Consider the following 26,778-nt stretch of genomic DNA (forward strand, 5'->3'; position numbering starts at 1 on the left):
ACCTTTTATAGCACTCTATGTTTCAGACGTGTCCGAGACCCACTGTATGTCTCTCATCCTTGGCACTGCTACCCCACACTTTTTTATACTGCACCTCGTCATCACCTGACGCGCACCAGCCTTTCCGGGTCTGCAATCCGACCACCATTCGCCTCCCCCAAGCCTCATGAAAAAGCGGCTCTTCAAACTTAACCTCACGCTGGAAAACAGCCAGGTTCCCTGCACCTCCCTGCTCTCTCCTTCCAGTTCTGAGGTCATCCACCCTCCCTGGATCTCCAGCACCCTCCTCTTGCTTCATTATCTCTGTTTAGTCCAGTCCACTGTGGCCTGTCTTTGTGGTCTCATAACCCCTTCTCCAACCCTCCTTTTCACTGTTTTTCACTGTTTCACTTTTCACCACGGCACACAAGTACACAATAATTTCATAAGCAGACTTCGACAGAACTTCTCAATGGCACGTGAGTTTGAGTTGATCCAAGAGAATTTCAACATGACAAATAATATAGATGACCAGTTTCTTTGAAAACAATGGGAGGGGTGCTTTTCGTTGGACCGGAGAACTCTCTGAAGCATTTATCTTTAATCCTTTTTGTTTTCAAGCATTCGACATAATTCTATCAGATGACCAAATCAGGCACACCACATAATTGAACAATTGAAAAATATGAAGATGCAATTAGTAAAAGTTGCAATCACCAAATAATGCAAATCCACAGAACAACCCTTCAAGGAATATTCTGGAAATTTAAGGATAGCTCTTTTTCAAATGAAAAGTGATCAGGAGCTTGGTTAACTTGACCACACATTCAGTAGTAATTGATTTTATGAAAGTCAGGGGTAGGCAAACAACAATTACAGCTAATTAGATTAGGTGTAATGAAGATAAATGAGGTGAAAAAAAGGTTTTATGAATAAGGATCTGCAATGAATATGATTGTATTGCACTGCCGTATGGTGTGTAGCTGTAATTGGCTAATATAAGAGAAATTTTTAGATTGCCTGGGAGTGAAATTTTCAATTTATATTATATTCTTTAAAAGGGGGGGTTTAAATTAAACCTTTACCAATATTAGAGTGTACACTTTCACTCAACACAGGAAATTGGTAATTTGCACAAACAAAAGGAGGGGAAACTACAGAGGAAGGAAAGTGATTTCTGTGTATTTCATGCTCTCAATGTTTGATGGAATAAGCATGCTTTCATAAAAGTAACAGAACTCTTGATACAAGAGTATTTCCGAGTAGAGTGAATTCCCATGCCTCCACTATTAATACCAAGAATCGAAGTTCCTGATAAAGGGTTGAAAAGACACTTTCAAGTGAGCCTGGGGGATTTAGTCATGCAAATTAAGGAAGTAGATGGATGATTTGATGGAGACATAATTATAGAAACAATATGACTGGAAAATTATTCTGCCAAAGATTATATTGCCAGAAAAAAAGATTAAGGTTGTTTTTACTTCCCAGTAATTGAAATAAATATCTTTATTCACTCTAAATCATAGAGTCGTTGTAGTAGTTATTTTTTAAAGAAAAATCAGACAGAAAATTGAATGTAATTTTGCAGTGATTATACAAATTATCCAGATGCTGCTATACAATATTTAGCAAATCTGTGAAAATTGCTCCTTTTTAAAAAATAATTGGATTTGATGTATGGGGAATTTAGGATCTTATCTCATTCCTTTTAGATTTGGATTAGGTGTAAATTTTTAGGTGCCTCGACTAATATTGCTAAGTCATTTGCTTTACAAATATTACAAATATTACTGTACAGTATACTTATAAGCACTGTAACAAGAATGGGTATTTCTACTAAATAAATTGATAGTACAGACCCTGTGAAACTGGGCGACCCTCTGACACTGATGGACCAAATATGAAAACAAAAGGTAACGGTAGTACAGCAGGTATTTTTTCGAACTCCCAATAAAATGCAGGAGTACTGTATATAGTCAAAATGACTGAATCTAAACTAAACATGCACAAATATATATTGAGCTTTTCTGCAGAAAAATGAGTTCAATTTTAATGCATGTCTGCTTACTCACATTCATGTTTTAACAATGCCCTACTGTATGTACAGTAGTAAGGTTAGAAATAGCATGTCCGTTTCCTGCAGATGAAAAAAGAATATCAGAACCAGGTTTATGACTTGATAAAATATCAATATAAAATTTCAGGCTTTCTCATGTATTTGATTAGATAGAAATGTTCAAGTGTACTACTTTCTCCATGTCTCATTCAGAGAGGCGTTTTTAGACAGTCTACACAACAGGAAAGTAGCAATATTTCCCCTCCTGTGAACTTTCATGTAACACAATTCTGTCTTGAGGCAGGAGGGCAGGGTCCATAACTTTAACTCATCTGTCCTTCTTTCACTGACTGTTCAGTCATGTTCAGCTAACTTTCACTCCAATTTTCTGGGCAGCCATCAGCACAGCACCGCAATCTTACAGTCTAAGACAAAACAGGACCACTAACATACTTAGCTTAAGAATCGTATCCCAAAAAGAATTATGTAGCATCCGTCTTTGGGTGTTTCTTGGTTGTTTTTCTTTAACTTTCAGCATGAAATGGGCCTGTAGCTGTTCCACTAATATGTTTTTTACCTTTAATCGTGGTTATCTTTGCTGCCTCAAAGCTCTTGGATCCTAGGTTCAGTTCCAGACTGGGGTGCCTACTGTGTAGAGTTCTACAGTATGTACTGTACAGTATATAATGTATATGCTCTCCCCATGTATAGTATGTGTGTGTTTATTCTAGGCACCCTGGTTTCCTTGCATCTTTCAAATACATGCTGTCTAGGTTATGGATGCCTCTAAATTGTCTCTGTTTGCCTGTTTGTGTGTACAGTATATACAGTATGCATGCACTCTATCCTGCTCCTGCTTTTAATATACACTCTGAGTTGCAGCAAACATTAACCAGGAAGAAGCTGCTTTCTGAGCAATGAATGGCTGTCCCTTTGATCAATTACCCAATTAACCAATCAATACAATCGATCAATTCAATTTGATATGGACTTTAAGAACAATGTAATTGAAAATAACATTTTAAAATGTCACAGAACAGAATGATGAAGAATTTCATGAAATATGAAAAGTCCAAAGCTGTAAAAAAACTCTCTTCCATGCCAATTTCTTTGGACCCATCCTCCACTTGTAGCAGTTTTAGAAGAAGAATACTGTTAATTGAACAGCATTTTTAAGTGGTACAACTATTCTAGCTCTGAATAAAAGCTTGTGTATACACCTAAAATAAAAGGTTGCATAATAACACTAAACAACATGGTTTATACTGACAGGATAGTAAAATATACACCACATGCAATTTCTCATTTTAGATACCATTTTTAAAAAAGCAATACAACTTGGTGACAGAGTAAACAATGAGCACTTACTACTGCATTCTTAAGCACTTAAGAGAAATGTGGAAATGAATAGTTCATCTTATTAAAAGGTAAATAATAACTGCATTTAGGCAAGCACATTTGCTTGGAAATTCATCCTGAATTGACTGATATAGAGTATCTGGAGCTTGGAGTTTGAAAATGAATTTCATAGTAATAATTATAAGGACTTGACTATACAGAATAATTTTAACTTACTAATATTTCAGGTGGATATCCCATGTGTGGTTATGTGCAATAAATCATAAGCTCATTATCTAGTTTATTTTAATAAATCATAACAGACATGAATTATATACAGTACATATCTTACAGGCTTGCAGTTATGATAATTACTTAAATTAATGTTGGATGCAATTAAATGTTGAATGCATCAACTTCCCACTGTATTTTCTTATTTTATGGCTGTTCTGCATCTTCACAACACTCCTCTTGCAATTTCACAATAGCAGGCCAAATCTATTTGTCAGTATACTTGTCATGATCGCTACTCCTCCTCTTAAGGGCGCTCCAGCCCTTCCTCGTTCTCTCCCATTACCCACACCTGTTCCCTATTTCAATTCCTCCTTAAAAGCCAGACGCAGATGTCACTCGTGGCTCTTCATTGAATTCTGCTTCATGAGAGCCCAGGTCCTGCTGCCTCTGGCTCTGTCATGGTTTTAACCTTTTGTTCCAGATTCCCCCCCCACCGCCGGTCCCGACCAGGTTCATGGTTTTATTCCCTGGATGGATCTCCTGGCCTTGGACTTTAGCTTCTGTCTTGGAATACCCATTTGGATTTTCTCATGGATTGTTCACCCCGGACTCACTCCCCCTGGACACCTGCATGACTTTTTCCCCAGCGTTTTCTCACAATTCCGGATCGTGTCGTCTGCAGAGGGCCCAGAAAGAACTGTTCGTGACAATACTGTGCAAAACATGATATTGTACTGCTGTGGGGACTGTAAGTAAACAGTTTGGGGGGGGGAACCAAAACAGAATAAGAGGAAATTTACACCAAAAGTGAAATACAAAATATCCTCAAATGGAAAATGGAAATGAAACACAGAGAACCAAAGGAGAAACAAGATATTGTAGTGTTTTAATACTGTATGATGATAATATGAATAATTCAGAAACAGCATGTGCGTAAAGTTTAATACTACCTATTAAACCAGGGGTGTTAAACATATGGCTTTTGGCAGGGTAGGAAGGGCTTGGTAACTATGTTACAGGAGAAAAAAGATGCAGTTCAGGAGATGTGGGGAACTTTGGTTTTGTTGGTACAAGTAAACAGAAAGCTGACAATGCTTAATTTGTGTGCAACAGGTAGCTACTTCCCCAAAGAGCAACTGCAATATTTATAGTTAATTTTGCACCCTTTCTATAACTGTAATATCTAGCAAATAGTGTTGTGCATTTTACTTGTTTTTTTCCATCTGATATCCCTTTAACTTTGCCTTTTGCCAGTTCTGTTTACTAGTTACTATATAAACACTCAATTCCAAACAAGGCAAGCTGCTTGTCACATCTCATCACAGGCACTGTGTTAGTGATATCCCTTAAACAACATATCTAGGTGAAGCTGAACACTAATCTCAGAACCCATATACACAGTAACTCATATTTCTATTCTGCAGTATATGATATACTGTACACACATTCCCTCAGATTACAAAGCTAATGTGTTCTCCAATAATCATTCTGAGAAATCATGAATAGGGAACATAAAATTCCTAACAGTAAATTTTAAAAAGTAAAATGGGAAGAACTAATGGTTACTGAGTGAGATTCTACCCATTTTTTTAACTGGCCAAAAAATGTTACATATAACTATGATGTTTTAGCTATAGCACTTACGAATTGGTATGTGAACATAGAAAGTCTATGCCTTGACCAAAGACATCAGATATAATAAGTTATAAAACTTCTTTTCTTCTGAAAAAAAATCTTGGTATGAGCCCTATTTAATTCTCTCCACGTGCAGACATTACAAAACTACAATATCTAAAGCGATTAAACCAGTATACCGTAGGTACACTAACACCTTGGATACCCATAACATATTTTTGACCATACTATATAGGATATGGATTAATCTGGAATTAAACAGGTCTAAATGCCAGGAAAGTGTGCCTCCGAAATTATTTCAATGGGATATCCCATTACTGTATGTTTATAAGTTCATTCTTGATCTTGTGTAGATTTATTTTGCACATGAGAATTCCTGTATACAGTATGACATACAGTAGCAGACTGGTGCTAATTTTAGTATTACTCCTGTGGCACACTGGAGATATTTTGGGGAAAAAAAATTGTGCCAGAGGTATTGGTGAAGAATCTGAAAGAATATAATTAATTAATATGAATGAAGTATAATTGTATTAAGAAGAGCAGTTTCCTTTTAAGAAAGCATGTTATTGGTGATATTGGAGACATGAATAAAAAGATGTTTTAACTTGATTTAGTAAATGCACTTGAGAATTAAATGTTTTGGCACCCAGTTGCTTTTATCTGTTACCTGGCTACATCTCTCTGATCTCTCTGATTAACAGTCCCAACTTCCATTTCACTAGACATATAACAATAGATTTGTAGCAAGAAAAAAAACTACTTTTCTCGTTTATAAATCCTTCAAAATGCATATATATTATATTTTCAAGGCAGCTAACATAAAATCTTTATGAAAAAGCTCTATCTTGGAGTGACAAAAAATAAGTACACATTGTTCACATACTCAAATATTGCAAGTTTTCTAAGTTTAAACACCAATATTTTTCATTTCAAGTGACAGAGTAATATTCTACATTTCTCAGTATCTGTCAATTAACCATATCACTCATCAATCATGTGATAATGAAAGGGATTTCCCAAATAAAAGTGACTGTCATTAGTTAAATAATAGTAAATTACATACATTAAAATTGCACCTAAGAGTATGAGAAAGGGTGAAGAGGCCAGCAATGCTAAGGAATCTAGATCTATGAATGAGCTCAAAAAATGTTTGAAGGATTATATCAGGTGGAATTGTGGCTTCAGTTCCTCTAACCCTGTTTTTTTTTCTATAAAGTGTTACATTTACTGCAAATTAACCAGCTTTGAGGATTTTCAAGAACAGAACCCTTATGGTTCGTGAGGGATTTGTGTATATGAAACCTCAGCAGTATATAGAAATAATCTTTGATGAATGTTAGCTATCATTGTCATTTTAATGACCTTTTCTTTCAAAAGTGGTAATATTTGACGTATTCAATAAAATTATGAAACTCTGTATTCCTTAACATTTGCACAAAAATCAAAAAGGATATATCAAGCCAGTGAATTCTTCTCAAATTACTCTTTCTGTAATACTGACATACAATCTTTTAAAAAGAAATTCCAAAGCATAATATAATACATAAATGCTGTAAAGACGTGATATTTGATGCAATACTACTGTATATAATTATTTGGAAAATTTCATTTTACATTATGTCCCCAAACTCTATTACATCTCCCGTACAATACATCTAAATCTAATTTTAATAGGTTTCAGAATTATTTTTTGTATCATTTAAAAATGGTGTGGAAAGGAAAGTGGGCGCAAATAATAATTTAATAATAAGGGTAACACATTAATTGAGTTATCTAATTACTTTGAGCTTCACTATATTATTAAGTTCTTCTCCAAATGCAATATCCAATTTAAAATTAAAGCAACAATAACTTTTAAAGTATATCCCCCTTTCAACAGCATGTATAATGATCAGAAATACTGTGAAACAACCATTATCATCAACAGGCATGGAAACTTTTATACAATTAAGTGTAAAGCATTGCTGAGTAATCCGAAGACCCCACTTTTTAATAAAACGTGGTTTATCCTTAATGATTAATTTCTTGTGAGATAAAATGGCTAAGAATGACGCCTAATTTATGATAAATGCGATACAATCTAGCCTGAATGATTACGTAATTTACAGTAAATGTTAAAGTAAAATCTAGCCTGAAGATCAATCTCCAAACTTGTATCAAAATATTCCCTGTAAAGTAACTGCTTTCTTCAGAATGAGTGAAAAGAATATACTTGTATTTTAGCACAGACATCAATTATCTTTAAATAGCAACATCTGACAGCTTTTATGAAGCCCCAGATGGGATGATTCTCTAGATATTTCTCCCAAATAAATGTATAAAGAATTGAGAGATACATTTTACATACTTTAAAAGTCAGCATTAAAAACACCAAAATATAATTAAATAAAACTAAACCAGCATAAGAACATATGAAACATTCAAACACAAGAAGCCATTCAAACCTTCTCGACATGTTTAGTTGCTTATAAATTATTACGCCAGAGGTCTCATCCATTTGATTCTTTGAGGATCTCATGGAATCTGCTTCTAAAATAGGGCTTGGAACCGTGTTCCAGCACAACTGTTTCACTGTAAACTACAGCAACATATTAATACTAAATAATTTGACTAGGAAATACTTTTTACAAAATACATTATAAAATATATTTTGTCGACAGTAGATTACATCCGAAGTTATGAGATCTCAGATATTTCACACACACGGTGGTTTAATTAGCTTATAAAAGACTCACATGACCTTAGTAAAAGGCTCCATTGTATTTCAGCTACAGGCTGTACAAAACAATGAAATCACAAGATAACACATTTCTACAGCTTGTTAATTCAGCATGCAGACATCTGGACCCCAGATATAAATATCTACGTGTCTAATAACGTGCTGGTTATACAAGGTGTAAGGTCCTTAAACAGATTAAAATCGCATCTTCTCATACATATTACCATTTGTGAAAATATACTTCATTCCCAATAATTACAAACTGATTATTCAGAAATAGCATCAATATTATGAGAAAAGGAATTATTGTGAACCTCTTTTCTTTTTCTTTAGTCAGCCTATCAAAACTGTTCAGGACAAACTCCCGTGTCTAAACTCTGTACAGTGGCCAAATCACGTTCATGGGTGTATCAGTGCGGACAATTGTGTTGCACATAAAACACCATTTCTACTGCAGTACATTGTCAAAATAACACGTCTCAGTGAACCTGAGAGCATATGTTTTTGAAATGTTAATACCAGGGACATCAGCCTGAGAAGCTGACAGAGCTTTTAGATTTCTCCCATTAACCACCTTACGTTTGGTACAACATAGCTGAACCACAGGGAGAAGCTATGACCATCCCCATCTAGGACAACTGAGACTATGACACCATAATAGGTCCATAAGACTATAAGGGACCATCTGATGGTCCAGTTCCATACAGCTGCTGGAGACACAGTAGGTCCATAAATACAATGACTGTAAATAATTAATATAATATAGACACACAGTACAGTGGTAACGTCCTGAACTAACAATACTGGAATGTGTGGGATTTTACCATGGACATCAAAACCAAATATTAGCATATCAGCATGGGGCAGTGTTTTCAGATTAATCATATCTCAGTGTTTTCTTTGAGAATTGTGATGCACAGGCATCACGACCAATTACTTCACTAATGAATAATTTACTAATGTGGGAACAGTAGTAGTTGGTGGCAGTGTAATGGAGGCATTCAGTTTTTCTAGCCTATCAGTGTAGGATATTCCTTTAAGCCCTGGAAGACATCTAGTTGCTATGCTCTGAGTCCAGAGTAGCACTATATTTTTAAACTATGGTGAACAAAGTTATACACAATATTCTAAGTCTGACTTGCCATTGCACAATTTTAATGTAGCATCCCTTGGTTAAAGAGATACAAGCTCTGCTTGTCGGGTTTTAAAAGGGAATAAATCTGCCTTCAGATAAAGAAATCACATTCCTTTGCCTCTATATTTATGTCTTGTCTCTTCATGGTAAAGATTCAGTTATTTAAGCTTATTAGAGTAAGATGTTCTTTTGAGGCTGGGGATGATGCTCTTGATGCTCTTCTTTGAACTGACTGATATTGTACACAGTATTACAATTATATCTCACTAGTGCATTGTACTGTACAATTTAAACATAAGATTTACTTACTTTAAATTCTGCATTTTAACTACTCTCCCTTTTTTCTGCACATTGTTTACAAGCCATAAGAGTTGTCAATAAAAACACGAGTCTTCTTCATAAGTTGCTTCTTTTAGCTCAGTTTCCCATTTCAAATGTGTAGCGTATGTTTTTGCTGCCTGCCTCTGTTCTTATCTATAGTACATTAAATACCATCTGCCACCTTCTATTGTGTTTGCTAATCGGGCTAATTTAATAACACCCGCAAACCTGACAAGTTTACTCACTGTACAGTCTAGATCACTGAATTAAATCAGGAATACAATAAACAAGTAATGCAATGTATGTAATTGTTTAATGCAATTTAAAACATAATGAAGGACAGCCAAGGCAGTAACCATGTTGAAAACATGCTGAATAAATATTTTGTACAGACTGCCAGTTCAAGATGTGAATGGTGTAAAAGGATCATGTGATGAAACCACACAGCTTTGTGGTGTGATTTTGTTTGTTAATTTAGCATAGATTATTATTTTTGTTACACCCACCCAATTTGGAATGGCAAATTGTGTGCTTTTGCATGTCTGTGCTCATTCGAACATAGGGTTACAAATCAAAGGTAGCCATTTGGCTCATACTGCCTGTTTGGTAGTTTATATCTATTTGTGACAAGTATATGGATATAAGAGGAAGAATTAAATATTGAACTGTCAGGCCGTTCAGCAATCAAATCAGGAATTTTGGACCACCAATGTCTACACAGCTTAGCTAATCAGTTCATCGCTACAAAGGCTGCAACTGCACAGAGGGAGAACGACGAAGCTCTGGCAGTCTTCTCCTACCCATCCAGCTTTGAGCCTCTTTTAACTGAAGGTTCAGCACCAACTAGTAGAGAGGCACATCCCTTGTTGTCAGCACTGCAAACACCCAAGAAGCCACAGGTGTTTGTCGAATGTTAAGAGAGTCCTGAACAACTGATTACACATGACCCCAGGCGGTGCTCAGCCAATTGTGTAGCATTGCTTGGGGAACTCCAGTCACAGTCAGCTAGTAACATAACCCAGGCAAGAATTTGCAATTCCTAGATCATAGCATTCAACCTGTGCTCAAGTACGCACCTCTATCAGTTGGGCCACTTGGGAAACCATGGCTTTTTAGTGAAATACTGATCTCTTTTAAATGTAGCCATAAAGTCTACTGGAAACAGACGATGATGTACAGTATAACAGTCATGTTAATTATATTGTCTTAAAGTGCAAACCAATACCTAAAGAGAAAATTCCCTCTGCTTTGATTGTGTGAGTTTGGATATACATGGCATTGGACTACTGTAAATAGCTGTATGAAGACAAAGAGCTTGTTGGTGCTTTTAATGGGCATTTAACTGATCCTGTGAAAAAGATGTTCTTGAAATGAACATTGAGCTGGTAATTCTACTCAGAAGAAGGGGAAAGGGTTCACAGCTTTAAGTTTAATAGGTTGTTAACATGTAAGAACTTAAAGATGACCTGCATAAAGCATACATGGACTGCTCGTGCACTGATGCTAAGATTCTAACACCAAAATGGAAAATCAAGGAACCCTCAGTGAGCTCATTGTGCGACTGAGCAGTCCAGGAATGAAATGGGATCTCAGTGCAGCATATCAAATTAAATGGACGGGACCAAGAATAAAGTTTGTAGAGAATGATGCTGCAGAAGACAAAAAAAGACTCAGAAACCAGTAAGGATAATGAGAATAGTGATACAAGTGGCCTTTGTAAATATGAATTTTTTCTGGTGATGCAAGGACCTTTATAAGAATATGACAAAAGGAGCTTTTGGGTGGAATTTTCATACTATAAAACAAATCTAAATTTATTTTACAAATGACAGAGTTAAGATAGCTTATTTTATTCCATTCTGTTCTGATGATATCTAATGTGATATAGTATTGTTATCAATCTTTATGTGTAATGCACATGCTTTAAATTATTTCTCACTAAGGTCACTATAAATGTCTTACATTCAGGTTAATGTTGTACTGGCTCTATATGGTGTATTCTAAGGGTTAAAACATTTAATGACAGAACCAAATTCCACACAATGTTCTATGATGCAGAAAACAGCCTGAAGCTCCTTACCTTATCTGGATCATTCATACTTTGCAACACAAATAGCAAAAGACAGCAGACCAAAACACATGGTTTTCTGAAGCGATAGCAGTGCTGCCCAGAATTTTTTTAATGATGTTTTGGTTTTGCACGTTACAAGAGCAACACATCTAATGCCGTCAATTTATATTTCTCATTGTATGAAACAGACTGATCATCCATCCATTTTATCAGTGCTTAATTCAATAGAATTATTGTATTTGACACAGACACAGATACAGACACGCACACACCCATACCAGGGCCAGTTTTTCTAGAAACCAATTAACTTTTCTGTATGTCTTTGGACTGTATGAGGGAAAACATACAAACAACACACAAATAGTACCCCAGGATCAGAATTGAATCCAGGGCTCTAGCACTGCTAAACACTGCATCGACCACATACCGATCGTATGAAATGTAAATATCATTGAAAGATTCATACTGTAACAGAACCTGAATTACAGAATTTTGTAAGGCAGAAACTCTAAGAATTAATTAATTTCTACATGTGAACTATTTTTCCTAATGCATAATCCACTGATGACATGCATCTTTCTGTCTATCGCTACAATATCATCCTGCTACCTTACACAAAGCATGCCAAGATAACATTTTTTTAAATCGTGCTGAAACTTGAATTCAATAGTATATGACACAAACTGTTGTTACGTGAGTTTGCTGGCCAGCTCACTACCATCTAGATGGAACGCTTCTGGTTTTAGATGCTATGCCTTGGTATAATAATCTCCCCTAATCTGCTTTACATTTAATTTTGACCCTCTGCTTGATTGTGTAATAATATAAGATTGAACGGATCACCGCAGTGCAAATGAGCAGATTTCCTCAAAATAATTATACACCTTCTATGTTTCCTGTCTTCCTGTTTTCCAAACTGGATAGCGCCCTGAATAAATGTAACTGGAAAAATAAAATGCCCCACATTAAGCTTTCATCTATACAAAACAATAAAAAAACAAGGTGGCTTATTATCACTCAACTTTCTCCTTTACACAATTTCCATCAAACGCCAGTTTTTACTGAAATGGTTTAACCAGAACCAGCAAGAGGATCCACCCTCTTGGTTGGAAACAGAACAACAGTCTACTAGACCAATTCAACTATTGCATCTTCCTCTTCTTGGAAATTCTAAATTGTTTCAAAATCCATGTATCTCATCTACAATAGAAGCCTGGCTTAAGATCCACCAAACGAGTGGAGTGGAGATTTTAACTCTTATTTGGCACAAGACCAATTTTATGTTAAAAAACAAACCTACAGTATATATTTCCCAGTCTGGAATTCAAAGGGCATTACACAGCTTTATCTGCTCTTTGACAATAATCAGCTTCTTTCATTTGCAAAATTATTCCCTCAACCAAAATAAGTTTTCTCAGTACTTGCAGTTAGTGTATGTCAGGTCATTAAAGCAAACATTACTTTATCTTCAGTATTACCTCCTTTGTTTAATGTTGATTGATATATTTCTTAATTTTTTAGGAAATGGGTACACGTTGTCCAAATTATACAGAATTTCGACTGCAATGTACGATACTGTACCAACAATGCTGGAAGTGAGCTTCCTATTTTTCCTTGGTTGGTTCCTTAGAATTCTGAACTTCAGTTTATTTTAACACGTTTAAGTGCTTGATTAACTCTAAAATCCAGCTTATTCAGTCAAAGCTTTACACCGTAAACATTTCACTCAGAAGGAGCTTTTTCCTAAGGGACTTGTTGGCACTGAAATATGTCAACATGGTAGTGAATTGGTACCTGACAATCACCTACTTGCTTTCTGGAAATGCAATCCTGTTTTTCAATTCTGCTCTCAAATTACATCTAACCTTTCTCGCGTCCTTTACAAGTGCAGCCCACTTGACCCTGTGTTATGCCTTATTGGGGATCTCGGTAAACTCAGAATCTCTAAACGCGATTCAATTTTTTTACTCCCGTTATGTACTGCAGCTAAAAAGGTTATATTATTCAATTCAAAGGATAAAAAAAAGATTTCCCTTTCACAATGGTCATCAAGAATGTTTGAAAATCTTTTCAATTTAAAAAAATCTATAGTTTACCGTATAAATAATGTCTTAATTTCAGGATATTTGGTTGCCATTCATGAATTACTTTGATTTGACCATTTATTACTATTATGTATTTCATTATTATCATATTTTTTCCAACTCTGAATAAATCGGCTGCCCTATTCCTCTTTATTCTATTTTTCTTCCTTTTCTGTGTTGTTCTGTTGTTTTTCCTTTATGTTATTGTAGACCTTGTCAATTCTAGCTCATTATGTGATTTGCACAGTATGTATGTTTTTAGATGTAATTTGTTGACTTAAAGTCCTTTGAGTATTTTTAAGGATTTTTTCAAATCAAATTAAAAAAGTAAACAGTACATTATAATCTATACAGTAATCCTTTGTTACATAAGCTATATACAGTATATAGCTTCTACTGTATATATATAGCTATAAACTATATTGGTGGTGGTGGAGGGGAGTCCCCATTACCTGTAAAGCGCTTTGAGTGGAGTGTCCAGAAAAGCATTATATACAGTAAGTGTAAGCAATTATTATTATTAATTATTAAATAATATACAGTAGCTTTCCTTGAAAGCTGCTTGCAAAGTGCCCATTTTCCTTTCTACATACAGCTTTCTTGGGAAAGGTGCTTTATAAATAAAAGTTATTATTGCTTTGTGTTACAGTTCATTAAATGAAAAAAACAGGTAGGAATGATTACTGTACATCTCATATAAAGGAAAACCTGTACGGTGGCTGTTCGTGTAGCGAGGGATTACTGTACAGTGTAAATGGTGCAGCTCTACCCTGGATGAATTAGATCACAGCTGTTTGTGTGATCAACATACACGCAGTACCACTCTAGACAGCTGTGACCTCTCTTTGCTACACGAAAAGACCTGGTCTTCTGCAGCAGGAGAATTCTACAAAGCCTTGGTTTCGATGGGGTGATGTCATCTTAAGTAAGATGCACAGCCTCTTGCATACAAAACATCATTACAAAAGCAACAGAAACTTTTCCAATAACAAAATCATCTTTCAGCAAAATCAAAGCTAATGAAAACTGAATATTGTCCTTTACTGAAATAGTGACCCAGGATATATTCTTTATATTGCCTGTTGCTGTCACGGATGTCTGAAGGGACAAACTGTGGAAAGGCAGGAGAGCAGAAAAAGACCCTATGTGTAGCGGCGGGACGGGGAATTAGCCTGAGCTCAGCAATTCAGGAGTTGTATAGAAACCAATGCCCTCAGGCAGCGGATGTGGGGCAACCTGGTGCTAGGGGGGTTTCAGGACATCTGAACGTCAATGCTGAGCGAAGGTGAATGAGTGACCCGGAAAAATATAAACCCAGAGAGAGAGAGACATCAGAAGGACAGCAAAGCACAGGAAACTAGGGACAGGACAGAGTAGGAGCGCCCTCTGGCTGCAGAAGCCATGACAGTACCCCCCCCCCTTCTGACACCCATACAAATAAGTGAGCTGCCCAGCACTAGGGAGAGGAAAAACCTCATTTAACTGAAAGGAAACCTCCGGGAGTCCACAGCTGAAAGCTGCCCCCTCCTCGAGGGTATAAACCTTTATTGGGTAGAGGAAGGGGGGGGTCAGGTAGAGCTCCGGAGACTTAAAACAAAAATGACAAGTACACAAAGATAAACTAGGAGACCAGGGAAACAAACCACAAAAAATAGATAGGAACCAAGTTCCAAGACACATGGGACAGGGGGACCAGAGAGGGGAAGCCCGGAAGTGAAAAATCAAAACACCAAACAAAAAACAAGAAAAAAACACAAAAACCCAGGAAAAATACCGCAGACTGGGCAATAAGCTCGTTCACATTCTATCACTGATATCGGAGCGGACAACCCGAGGAAAGCCAGGCCACAGCCCGCTCACAGGCATGGATGTCCGGAGCAACATCCAGCAATAAGAATGGAGGAACGGCAAAAAAGGCTCACCAAACTAATACTGATATCAGCAGAAGACAACCCGAGGAAAGCCAGGCCAGATCCCGCTCACAGGCACGGATGTCCGGAGTGATATCCAGCAATTAGAATGGGAGAGGAAAAAAGGCTCACCACCCTATCGCTGGTATCGAAGTGGACAATCCAAGGAAAGCCAGACACGTGGCCCACTCACAGGCACGGATGACTGGAGTGACATCCAGCAATGAGGATAGGAGGGCCAGCTCAACATTCAATCACGGATGCCAGAATGACAACCTGAGGAAAGCCAGGCCACAGCCCGCTCATAGACACAGGAGTCGGGAAAAGCATTCCGCGATTAGAATAGGAGAGCTGAGAAAAAAAAAGCCCAGAGAAAATAAAACTGCAGAAAAACAAGAAACGAGCCACTCGCGGGGTCAGCAGGAGGCTCAGCATTCTGTCACGGATGTCTGAAGGGACGAACTGTGGAAAGGCAGGAGAGGGAAAATAGACCCTATGCGTAGCGGCGGAACGTGGAATTAGCCCGGGCTCAGCAGTTCAGGAGTCGTATAGAAACCAATGCCCTCAGGCAGCGGACGTGGGGCGACCTGGTGCTAGGCGGAGGTGAATGAGTGACCCGGAAATATATATAGCCCCAGAGAGAGAGACACCAGAAGGACAGCAAAGCACAGAAAACTAGGGACAGGACAGAGTAAGAGCGCCCTCTGGCTGCAAGGGGCGTAACAGTTGCTGAAAGTCTGTCATTAAAAATGTTATTTTGTAAAATATTGAAAGATATTTGAAAGATCGTGGAAGACAATTGTTTATTGGACATAAACAAGAAATACTTTTTATTTATTCTGAAATAATGTGAACCACTATTAATGCACACAGAGTCTGCTCAACTAACTGTATGGCTCTTTACAGTAATTTTGTGCATCTAACTTAATTTAGGTTTGCCGAAGCCAAGAGCTTGAATACTTACGCAATCCCGGCTTATCAATTTTTACTCTCATTTTTATCTATTGCTTCTTTTTTTGGTTTGAATTATGCATGGAACAGGTTGCGTTTGTAACAAATGTTAAATAACATCATAAAGAGCCATTCTTTAAAGCAAAAAAACATGAATAGCAAAGGTCTTTGGCAAAACACTAAAGATAAAAGAATCATAGATTTTCTTTGTGAGGCATAACACGTAGCCAAAATTACTACATTAGTTACGACATAATACTGCATTAGTTTTGCCTAATAGAGCATTAACACAATCCTGGTAGCACTGAATGATTGACCTGACATGCTACCAGACAGACTGCTTGGGGATGTACCGTAACTCTTCCTGTGCAGCTGAAGCCAGCTGGTGGGCTCGGTTGTGGTTGCTGGAGTTTCTCATGATGTGCCCACTGCAGTGTGAAAATGATTAAGTACTGTAGATGGATCCGAATGATTTCAGGGTCCTGGGCCAGTTAAGCCTTCTATGATATGGGCTGTCCCTCACAGGACTGGATTCACGATATCTCTAGCTTAGTCAGCTCATTGTCACTTGTTTTTTTTTCCTTGTCTTGATTGTAATGCATCAAAAATTTCCCAATAAAAACAAATGAGGTCCAACCATCACATTGTCCAAGTCCAAACCTTTAGGTTCAAAGAAAGCTTCTTTTCCACAGCCACAATACTCCAAAACTGCACCTCTTAAATCCTCCTTCCCCCACCTACGCCCCACTGTTTATTTGCACTGAACTCACAACACCATCACTGCTTGGATTTTGAACACCATCTGAATGCTGCCAAAGTTCCCATATTCCTGTCTTCAACAACTCGTGATGTCATTTTTATGTCATTTATGTGTTTCATTGTACTCAGGTACACGTCAGTAAACATGAACATGAACCACTTTGAAACAGATCAGAAGTTCAACAAAATGTGAAAGAACGAACAGAAAATTGACAACGAGTAAATGTATGTACTGCTTGGAATGTTGTATGAGGAGAACTGTGAACTGTTTATGAACATGAATATGAACTGTTCAAGCCACATCAACCTTGCATGGGAATTTCTTCCATTACCAGTGGAGACCACATAAGTGATGGGTATCAGGGTATTCCACCAATAGCATGCAATCAGAGAGATAGAGATGAGGAGAGATGTCGCATATGCACAAAAGGAATGGTCTTCCATTTAATCAGCAGAGTAACTGCCAGATCAATGCCAGACCTGGCTCATCCTAAGGAACTCAGTGATATTAAGAACATATGAACACATCTAATAGTATTTATAAAATGCTATTTCATGGGTTTAATATCAGGGAGCTGTACGAAAGTTATACAAAAAATGCCTTATCCTGATCCCAGGCTGAAGCAGGAAGTCTTGAAAGACCCTTGTTTTGTAAGGATAAGCCTTATCATATCAAAAGATGAAGGGATTACATTGCATTTGTTGTGGTACTTGCAACAGGTGGATCACCGTTCTCAAAATATCAAAATATTACTATGAAATGACATGACCATTGACAACAACAAGCAGACCCATTACATAAATGCCACCAAAATGTAATTTCCTTGACCTGACGTGAGCTAACTTTTTTTGTTTCCACATATGTGCGCACTGTGCCATCACTAAATGAGCAGGAAAAAAAAACCCTGAAAAACCTGCAGCTCTGGGAAATCAAGCCACAGTGTTGCTAACAGTGCCTGCATCAGATAGTAACAGCTACGAGTCATCTGTATCTGATGACGTAATTAGGCTAAATGGTTTTCCATGATGTAACTGTCTTAACTGTCAACTGGCTTCAGCATTGCAGAGAAGAAGTGATCCATCAGGTGGTCCCAACTAAGTCATTACATGTGGTTTGGCCCAGTATTGTTCAATCACAGGTACTTGCTGTCATTCTTAGCACTACTTAAGTCTTGTAAAAGGATACATCAGACAGTGGCGCCCTTACAACTTCATGCTATACAATTTCTCCCAACAACAGTCCATTCTCTTTCACTTTTTATGCCACCTACACATCCACATCTCACGCCCATATTCACTTTAGTAGGTATGTAATGTGTTACTTGAGAAATAACTGCCTCTGAATTCAGCTTCTTTAACTTCAGCAAACAATGGTGTAGCTTTTATGAACTAATTGTAAAAAACATATAAAAAGTTCTAGCCAACAAAAAACAGTTTAAAACAATAATTTAAATGTTACAACAATCAAAATGAATTACTTCAGCCAATATTGAATTTAATTGAGTGTATTTATACATTCAGACAATTCATATAAAGTATTAGGTTATAATTGCTGACACAAAAACAACACAGTTTTAGAAATACCCTGCAAGAACTTTCACTGGAAGAAAAAACTCAAAGTTGATCTTACTTTCGATATCACTCTCTTTTATAAGGTTCCAGACTAATCTAATTCCTCTGGGCGTAACATTTCACAATTTCCAGAAAGGAAAATAGCACATCTAGTAATACTTATAACTACTAAAGTACACTTAGTCTGAAAATAGAAAGAATAGGTCCTTTCAGTTTTCTTTTTTAAAGGGGGCCTAAATGCTTGCTTCACAGAAATTCCCTTGTGTACCATGACTCAACCAAATAGAAATACAAAGAAAGTAGCTGGTGAATGGTTAAAACCATATGCCAACTCCTGACCAAGGGACTAGCATTTAAAAGCAATCAGCTAACTGCAGCATGTCTGCTTGGTCTTTAAGGTTATTGCAATTATTGTGTAGAACTACATGTTAGAAAGAACAAAAGACCCTTTTACATACAACTTATTACAATAATTAGCTAACGTCAGCCAGAAGATTTATTCCATTTGCTCGATACAAAATAACACAAGCATAAAAATGCTATAAAAAAACAAAAGAATTTGCAACATTACTTGCAACCATTCTGTTCTGATAGCACTGATCAATGTACAGTATCAATGCCTACTATATTTTGTATTAAGGTAGTTTTCATTTGTCATTCCTAAATGTACTATTCACCTGGTCTTGTGCATTAATAAATTAAAAGAAAAGTAATGAGGAAAATGTTTGTTAAACACAATTAACTAATTTTCAGTATAACTGCATGCTTAGCAGAACCACTGATATCAAAGATTTTTTTTTCAGATACAGGCCTCACGGTAACCCCAAATCCTGAATGCTAATTACTGGTTTAGTAAATGTAAAAGCTGGTGAATTAGTAAATATGAAGGATCAAGGGGCTTATTTTAGAGATAATTATCATCTGTGTTATTCAGGGGACTGTTTGGTACAGATTCTACATTTGGCCATTACAATGACAAAACAGAAGAATAACAAAGCACTGCAGAAGAAACTTCCTTCCTGAAATGTTTGGCAGAGCATCAGGAAAATAAAAGGACTATAGAAAAGGAGAAAAAAAAGGATTATCCGTAGACATTCTTCTGTAATCAGGTTCACAGTAATTTTAACACTTCATGAAAAAGACAATGCAAATTGTACTAGAACCAGTGATGAACATGGGTCTGTTTCAGAAACAGCAATCATTCAGAATCATTATCCCTTTTTAACATTGTCTTAAGTGATGCAGGAAGTGAAAAAATAGTCTTTTCCCAGTGTTACAGCAAAACTAAAATCCAATCCAATAATTAGGTAATAACTGGGTAAGCTAAACATGTCATATAATGCCCTACAATATTTCACCACAGCTCTTCTCCATCATGTGCAAGATGACTTTGCAAACTGCTCGTAATATGTAATAATATTAATGTACAACGAAACTATCTTAATATGAAGTCCTGGATCAAAGAAAGTTAAATTACCAAGTGTTTCCTTGGGGGTTACTGAATCTGAAGTGCACCATGAGCACAGATAGCTAATAAAATTTATATTCCCAAGGAACCTGTCATGTTAAATACCAGTTAATTAGCATGGGGGTATTTTTAGATTTCTTACTTTAATGAGTAAGTATTCCTCTGTTACAACTGTCTGCAAAGTCAAATTGCTCATGTATTACATTTATAATGTTTTAATGTATTGTATGTAACAAATCTGAATGTACACTTCACTTTAACTTCACTGATACAATATGTAATCCTATGGTAACATTTTAACACATTTTGCGATTGACTACTGTTATATTTATATTTGTTAATTCTGATGGAATCATTTACTAAAATATTCCTTATTGTTTGTTTCCTAATACGAAACAGTTTTATTTTTGTCAGTTGGCTGTGAACAGATAGACCCTAACTGAAAGCCACAAGCCTAACAACAAATACGTTAAATGAAACTGCATCTGTAAAGAAATCAAAACAGTAATCCAGCGAATGGTCTAAATTTTACTGAAACTGAAACATTTCTGAATAGATGGTTTTCGTTTAATTACTTTCTTGACCTATTTTTTTTAAATCCAGCCTTTGAGATTTTACTAAATCAAACGATAAGGTACTTCAATAACATTTATATTCCAAAGTTTTAATAAAGTCGTTTTAATAAGACAGGGACAACTCTCATACATTATCATTGTAACTATCACTTTTTACAAGTAACACAATACTTATTTTCCTTATTAACTACCCAATACATATAGTTTATAGCAAACAACGAGTGAAAACTAAATTAAACCAGGAGGTTTAGGTAAATCGGATAATCAATTGGCAAAACGTACCATACCTAAAATATCCGATTTGCTTTTTATCCCTCGGGAGAATAACCATTTTTCATGCAACTGCTGCTAAAACCCGCCTATACTTCACAATTTAGTCACATTGCGATCTCTAACCCAGTTTAAAATGTGTCAGGCAAAAGCACGCTTAATAGTTAATTACATAACTTACAAAGGTGAAGTCGATGTCCTATATTAAACACAGATCGTAAAAGCTATTTGATAGAACACAAATATTAAATACTTTACTACCATACTGGTTGACCTTATCATGAAAAGTATGCCGCTTCAAATAATATTCAGCTACTGCAGTATATAAAAATCAAGCTATATCTTTCTAAATGAAAATGTTCAGAACTCATAGTTCAGATACACGTAATTCCAGGTCGTTTGAGAAAATTTATGTTAGGCATGCTTTTAAAATAACGGCAAAGAAAAAAAGCCAGAATAAATAGCATTGTAAAAGCCACATACGTCTCTAAATTTATCCCAACGTCCAGTGAGCCATTTATCATCCAGAAAATTGGCGGTGTCCGACCTGGCTGCTGCCCCGACAACCTGACTGCAGGCTACGGCACAAATACACAACAAAGCTGTGCTCAGCATCTGCAACACAGAGAAAACAAAAGACGTGTCAGAACCCAAATGTCTCTTTCTATAACCTAATGCATGAATGGTTAAATTATACAGATATATATCATTGCGCTGTTCTGGTAATTAAATGTAATTAGGGCAGAAAACATCACCTTGTAAGTAATCTCAGTGCTGTTGCACGTAGCGGAGCGTTCTATCGCCTTTCTGTCGTTATCTGAGCTCTTACTGCCTCTGCTTCTGTAGTGCTACCCTCCTTGCTTTCCTGTCCTCACTCTCCGCACTGAGCGCAATCCCGCAATCGCGGACGCGCGCCACACACCCCCTGCTCTTCACTCCAAGCACTGGGAGAGAGAGAATGAGAGAAAGAATGAGGACAACGTTCAGAATTTTTTTCTCTCTCGAAAATTAAACCTTGCATGGCGATTACACAGTTTTACATGTCTTGCTGCGATGATTGTTGTGTGCTTCTCTTCACGGGTTATTGTATTGTAATAGTGTTTCCAGTTTCCATAAAAAATGCAGAAGTGCGAAGACAAGCACCTTTTGATCTTTCACTACAGTTTCATAGAAATAAGTCCAGCAGATTGAACTGTATTTGCCTAAATGTTTAAAACAAATGGAGTAAGTACTGTAGCATGGTGCGCGTGTATGATGATGATGATGAAAATGCTGTGTAATTTGCATGAATGAAAAGATTTTTATGGTTGTGGAACTTTAAACGGGGAAATGTATATGGAAGGTCTCAAGTTAGATTTGCCTCTGGCAATCTCTGAAATTGGTTCAATATGGAAGATAAGTATTTGCAGGTTGTGTGACCAAAGCAGCTTGAAGACCAGCTCCATATGGCGTATAAAGTATCTGAATTCTATGGGTGTACTTTTCTAGATTAATGCTGATCAGGTACTGCTGTTATTATGACTGTTCCCTGACTTCACATTGTGACTGGGATTAAATCAGTCATTGTGCTGCTGCAGCCATTACAAAGTATAACAACTGAATAACCAGTCCAAATATTCTAGATTATTGTACGATACAGTATATACGGTATGAAATGTGGCATTTTTATTAGCATTTTCGAACTAATCAGAAAGTAAGATTTTATCATTTATAAAGAATATTCTATGAATTAAAGACCAATGAGAGACAACTTTTGTGTCTTTTGATACTGTGCCATTTTCTTAAACATGTTAATTTCAATTTATTGTTGATATTACAAGTTAAAAGATTTTAATGAAGATTTAACAAGACTGCAGAGGCATTTTTGAAGAATTATTTCTTTTTCAAGATATACAATCCTAGTAAAAGTTTTTAATATGCAGTCTTAAACACTGTCCTTTTGCAGAGTAGGGTAATAAATATTAAATGTATGCATAAATATATATGCTCTATCTATATATTGTATATGTTTGTGTTTAGAGTACATACAATTAGATTTGTTTCCCCAGACTCAATGCCCAAGTATTTTATTTAAATATACATTTTCTGTTACTGGTATTCACAAATAAAAATGACACATTATATTAAATTCAAAGTATACGTTTCATTCTTTATCAGTATTTTTTTATATACAGTACATTAATATTTTATCAGTTCAAGAGGTTTTATTGGGTAGACCAAAAGCTACTGTATCTACTGTACATTAGGATGAAGTTCTGAAATTAACCCAGTGACAGACATTTGGCTTTTATATTGTATAAATAGCACCAGACATTTTATATTTTCAAGAATGTTTAGGTATCAGGTTAAGAACCAGTGACATGGACACATTAATTATTAATACAGCAAGTTGCTATTCTTTCAGTGATGCTGATGTGTTTGTACACATGAAGAACATATTAGAGCATTGACACATGAACTTTGCTAGACAACAAAGAGCAATTTAAAAACCAGCGCTTTCACAAATATAAGGCATTTAAACCTACCAGAAAATGATTTTGAAAGTTGATTAGTCACATCCTTAACTATGAAATGCATTGTCTCCAGTTGTAGAATAATTAGGTGTGAACTTACCCATAAAACATTTTAACTTACCTGTAAAACAAAATATTAAAAATCATCTTAAGCTTTGAAAGGATAAGTTTCTCAAAACATTAGTACTGTATGAGTAAATTTGGGCTCTTTGGTTTAAGGAATTAAGGGACTTTGGCGCCCCCTTGTGTTTGATACTCTATAGCATGAAATCTATCTATTGGTCTTACAGTACATCAATACTTAACCTGTAATGGTATTTTGTAGTACACTGTAGTTTGCCTACACTGTTCCTGTTAAATAACAGTTTAATAGCATAATATTCTTTAACAGAAGTATTATTGAGAATGTTAGGAAAAGATCTGCATTTTATTGTGACCTTTGCTATGTTTACCTCAGAACAGGGATTCTTAACAGGGGTTGATCAATGTATAATATACTGTATTAACTCAGATATTAATTATAAATTGCATTTTCATAGAAGATTTCTTCAATTTTAGACACAACAACAGTAAAGAATTCAATAATGGTTTGATGGTTCAGGACTCTGGTATGAATAAAGCTGACAGGACATCTTTCACAGTTCCTGGAAGCACTTTAGAAGTCAACATGGTGTAGAAGGCAGAAGAACTTGTGGAGTTTCTTTCTTCACCAGGGAAGAGAATCCGAAGTTGTTTCCCAGCATAGAAAGTGTTCCATCAAGTCATATCACACCAAGGTGTTCCTTCCAGTCAAGCCCTTGTTTGGCAAAAATAAAATTCTTTGTCCATTTTTAGCCATGTCTGAATCCTTCATGGTTGTTAGAAAAGGCTTGCAAAACAGAAATCCTTCTATTAATTAATTGATTCCTTATACTCCCATAGTGCTTTTCTAGATGCCCCACTCAAAGCACTTTACAGGTAATGGGAACTGCAGCCAGGGTGAGCCAGTTGTCATGGATTTTGGAAGGGCAAGCCGTGGAATGGCCAGGAGAGCAGTAAAGACCCTACGCGTAGCGGTAAAAGGAGCAACGTGGGGGTTAGCCCAGGCTTAGGGGGTCAGACGATGTCGGTATAGAAACCTATGACCTCAGGTCACGGAAGTGGGGCGACCCGGTACTAGGCAGGTCTCAGGACATCCGTACCCTCAATGCTGAGCGAGGAGCAGAGCAGACACAGGAAGTAAATAGGCTACAAAACCAGACACACTGGAAAGACATGAATAATCACGGGGAACTAGGAACTGGACAGAAGTAGATCGCCCCCTATAGGTGTACAGGGCATGACACCAGTATGCTTATGATACATCAGCTCTCAGTGGGGAGAAGAACAGAGTGATGAAGCCCATTCATACTGTAGATGGTAACAGTGTTCACATACCATATAATAATAATAATAATAATAATAATAATAATTGCTTACACTTATATAGCGCTTTTCTGGACACTCCACTCAAAGCGCTTTACAGGTAATGGGGACTCCCCTCCACCACCACCAATGTGCAGCATCCACCTGGATGATGCGACGGCAGCCATAGTGAGCCAGAGCGCTCACTGTCAGCTATCAGTGGGGAGGAGAGCAGAGTAATGAAGCCAATTCATAGATAGGGGTTATTAGGAGGCCATGATTGGTAAGGGCAAATGGGAAATTTGGCCAGGATACCGGGGTTACACCCCTACTCTTTTCAAGAAACGCCCTGGGATTTTTAATGACCACAGAGAGTCAGGACCTCGGTTTTACGTCTCATCCGAAGGACGGCGCCTGTTTACAGTATAGTGTCCCCGTCACTATACTGGGGCATTAGGACCCACATAGACCACAGGGTGAGTGCCCCCTGCTGGCCCCACTAACACCGTTAGCTGCTCATATAAAAACGAGCAGCTGACTGCACTGTGACACATCAGTATTCTCTCTTATAACCTATTTCAGAGCATTCAAAGACATGTTGGCTAAACCAGAATGAATTACATCGCTCGACAAAGGAACTTTCTCGATCTTCTTTCGCTGATCTTTACCACATACTGTACGAGCGCAACCATTTCTGTTGCACGAGGCTTGACAACATCTTCTCCAATAGTTTGTTGTTCTTTACACAGATTTTGCAATCTTTGCAGCTTTGCAAGATGCTTCTAGACATGTTTCTTGCTTTGTTGCAAATCCACATTTTGTCAAAGTTCCCGGTGCCTCAAAACAAGTAATTTTCTGATAAAATGCCTCATGAGTTATTGATACTGTTCCAGGGTGAACAGGAGAAAGCACTGATGGTTTCATGTTGACACTGCAAAAAATTGCCCCACATAAGTAGCACTGAGGCCTCTGTATGCCATGATGACCTGAAGTGAATGTGAAGCCAAAAAATACAGTACAGTATGTGCTGTGTGAGTCATCAAAATGCCCTTTCTTTTACATCACCAAATCTTTTAAACATAGGTGATGCAAAGGTCTTCATGATCATTTCAAGTTTCATTTAGAACATTATGGTTAAATTTTGTTAAAATAATTTATTATTAGTTAAATAACAGACCGCAGATATTACCAATATAAAGAGAAATATTTATATAATGGGTGGGCAATCTATGTTTTTTAAATATACTTGATTCCCACACCCCTTGGCTTCCCCTTTGCACACCAGCTTAAAAACCCCTTCCTTGAGAGATAATGCAGTATCTAAGATGTACATCCAAACTTGCTTTCTGTGCTGCAATGTTTACTGAAATGTACATGCCTTAATATTGCTGCAGTTATGTTGTTCTGCGTCAGAAAAAGAAAAAAGTGATTAAACGGAAGCCATTGGTACACTTCATTAGTAGCATCCATCTGTGGTAGTACAGAGTCACTGGAAAGCCATCACACACTAATGGCTTTCTTTGCAAACTATTATCTTGCAATAATGCATAATTACTCCTTGTGGGCGCAACAGGATTTTCATATCTGAAGTCTACATTTGGAACACAAAAATACAAGAACAGTTACAAATGAGATGAGGCCACTCGGCCAAGCGGATCTTATCTGGTTGTTTCTTGAGAGAAGCCAGGTTATCAGCTTCAAAAACATTGCTGGGTAACTTATTCCATACACTTACTATATAATCGGCTGTGTAAAGAATTACGTCCTGTACTCAGCTTTAAATCCTTTTTCATATAATTTCC

The 26,778-nt window shown here is 36.8% G+C and overlaps 1 protein-coding gene across 2 annotated transcripts in view; it reads right to left on the bottom strand.

Annotated features, from left to right (window-relative positions):
• spock3 (SPARC (osteonectin), cwcv and kazal like domains proteoglycan 3) overlaps window positions 1-21,993 on the bottom strand; it is a 114,057-nt gene extending 92,064 nt beyond the window's left edge. For both annotated transcript variants that reach the window (XM_088636212.1, XM_088636202.1), the window contains exons 1-2: window positions 21,836-21,993; window positions 21,564-21,695 (exon numbers count right to left, since the gene is read on the bottom strand). In XM_088636212.1, coding sequence (XP_088492338.1) covers window positions 21,564-21,695 — 132 coding nt within the window. In that variant the 5' untranslated portion in view covers window positions 21,836-21,993. The remainder of the gene's footprint in view (window positions 1-21,563; window positions 21,696-21,835) is intronic.
• Between the last annotated feature and the right edge of the window lie 4,785 nt (window positions 21,994-26,778).

Source organism: Lepisosteus platostomus, chromosome 1 (assembly GCF_059453375.1).
Source record: "Lepisosteus platostomus isolate fLepPlt1 chromosome 1, fLepPlt1.hap1, whole genome shotgun sequence".
In the NCBI taxonomy this organism is placed as follows: domain Eukaryota; kingdom Metazoa; phylum Chordata; class Actinopteri; order Semionotiformes; family Lepisosteidae; genus Lepisosteus; species Lepisosteus platostomus.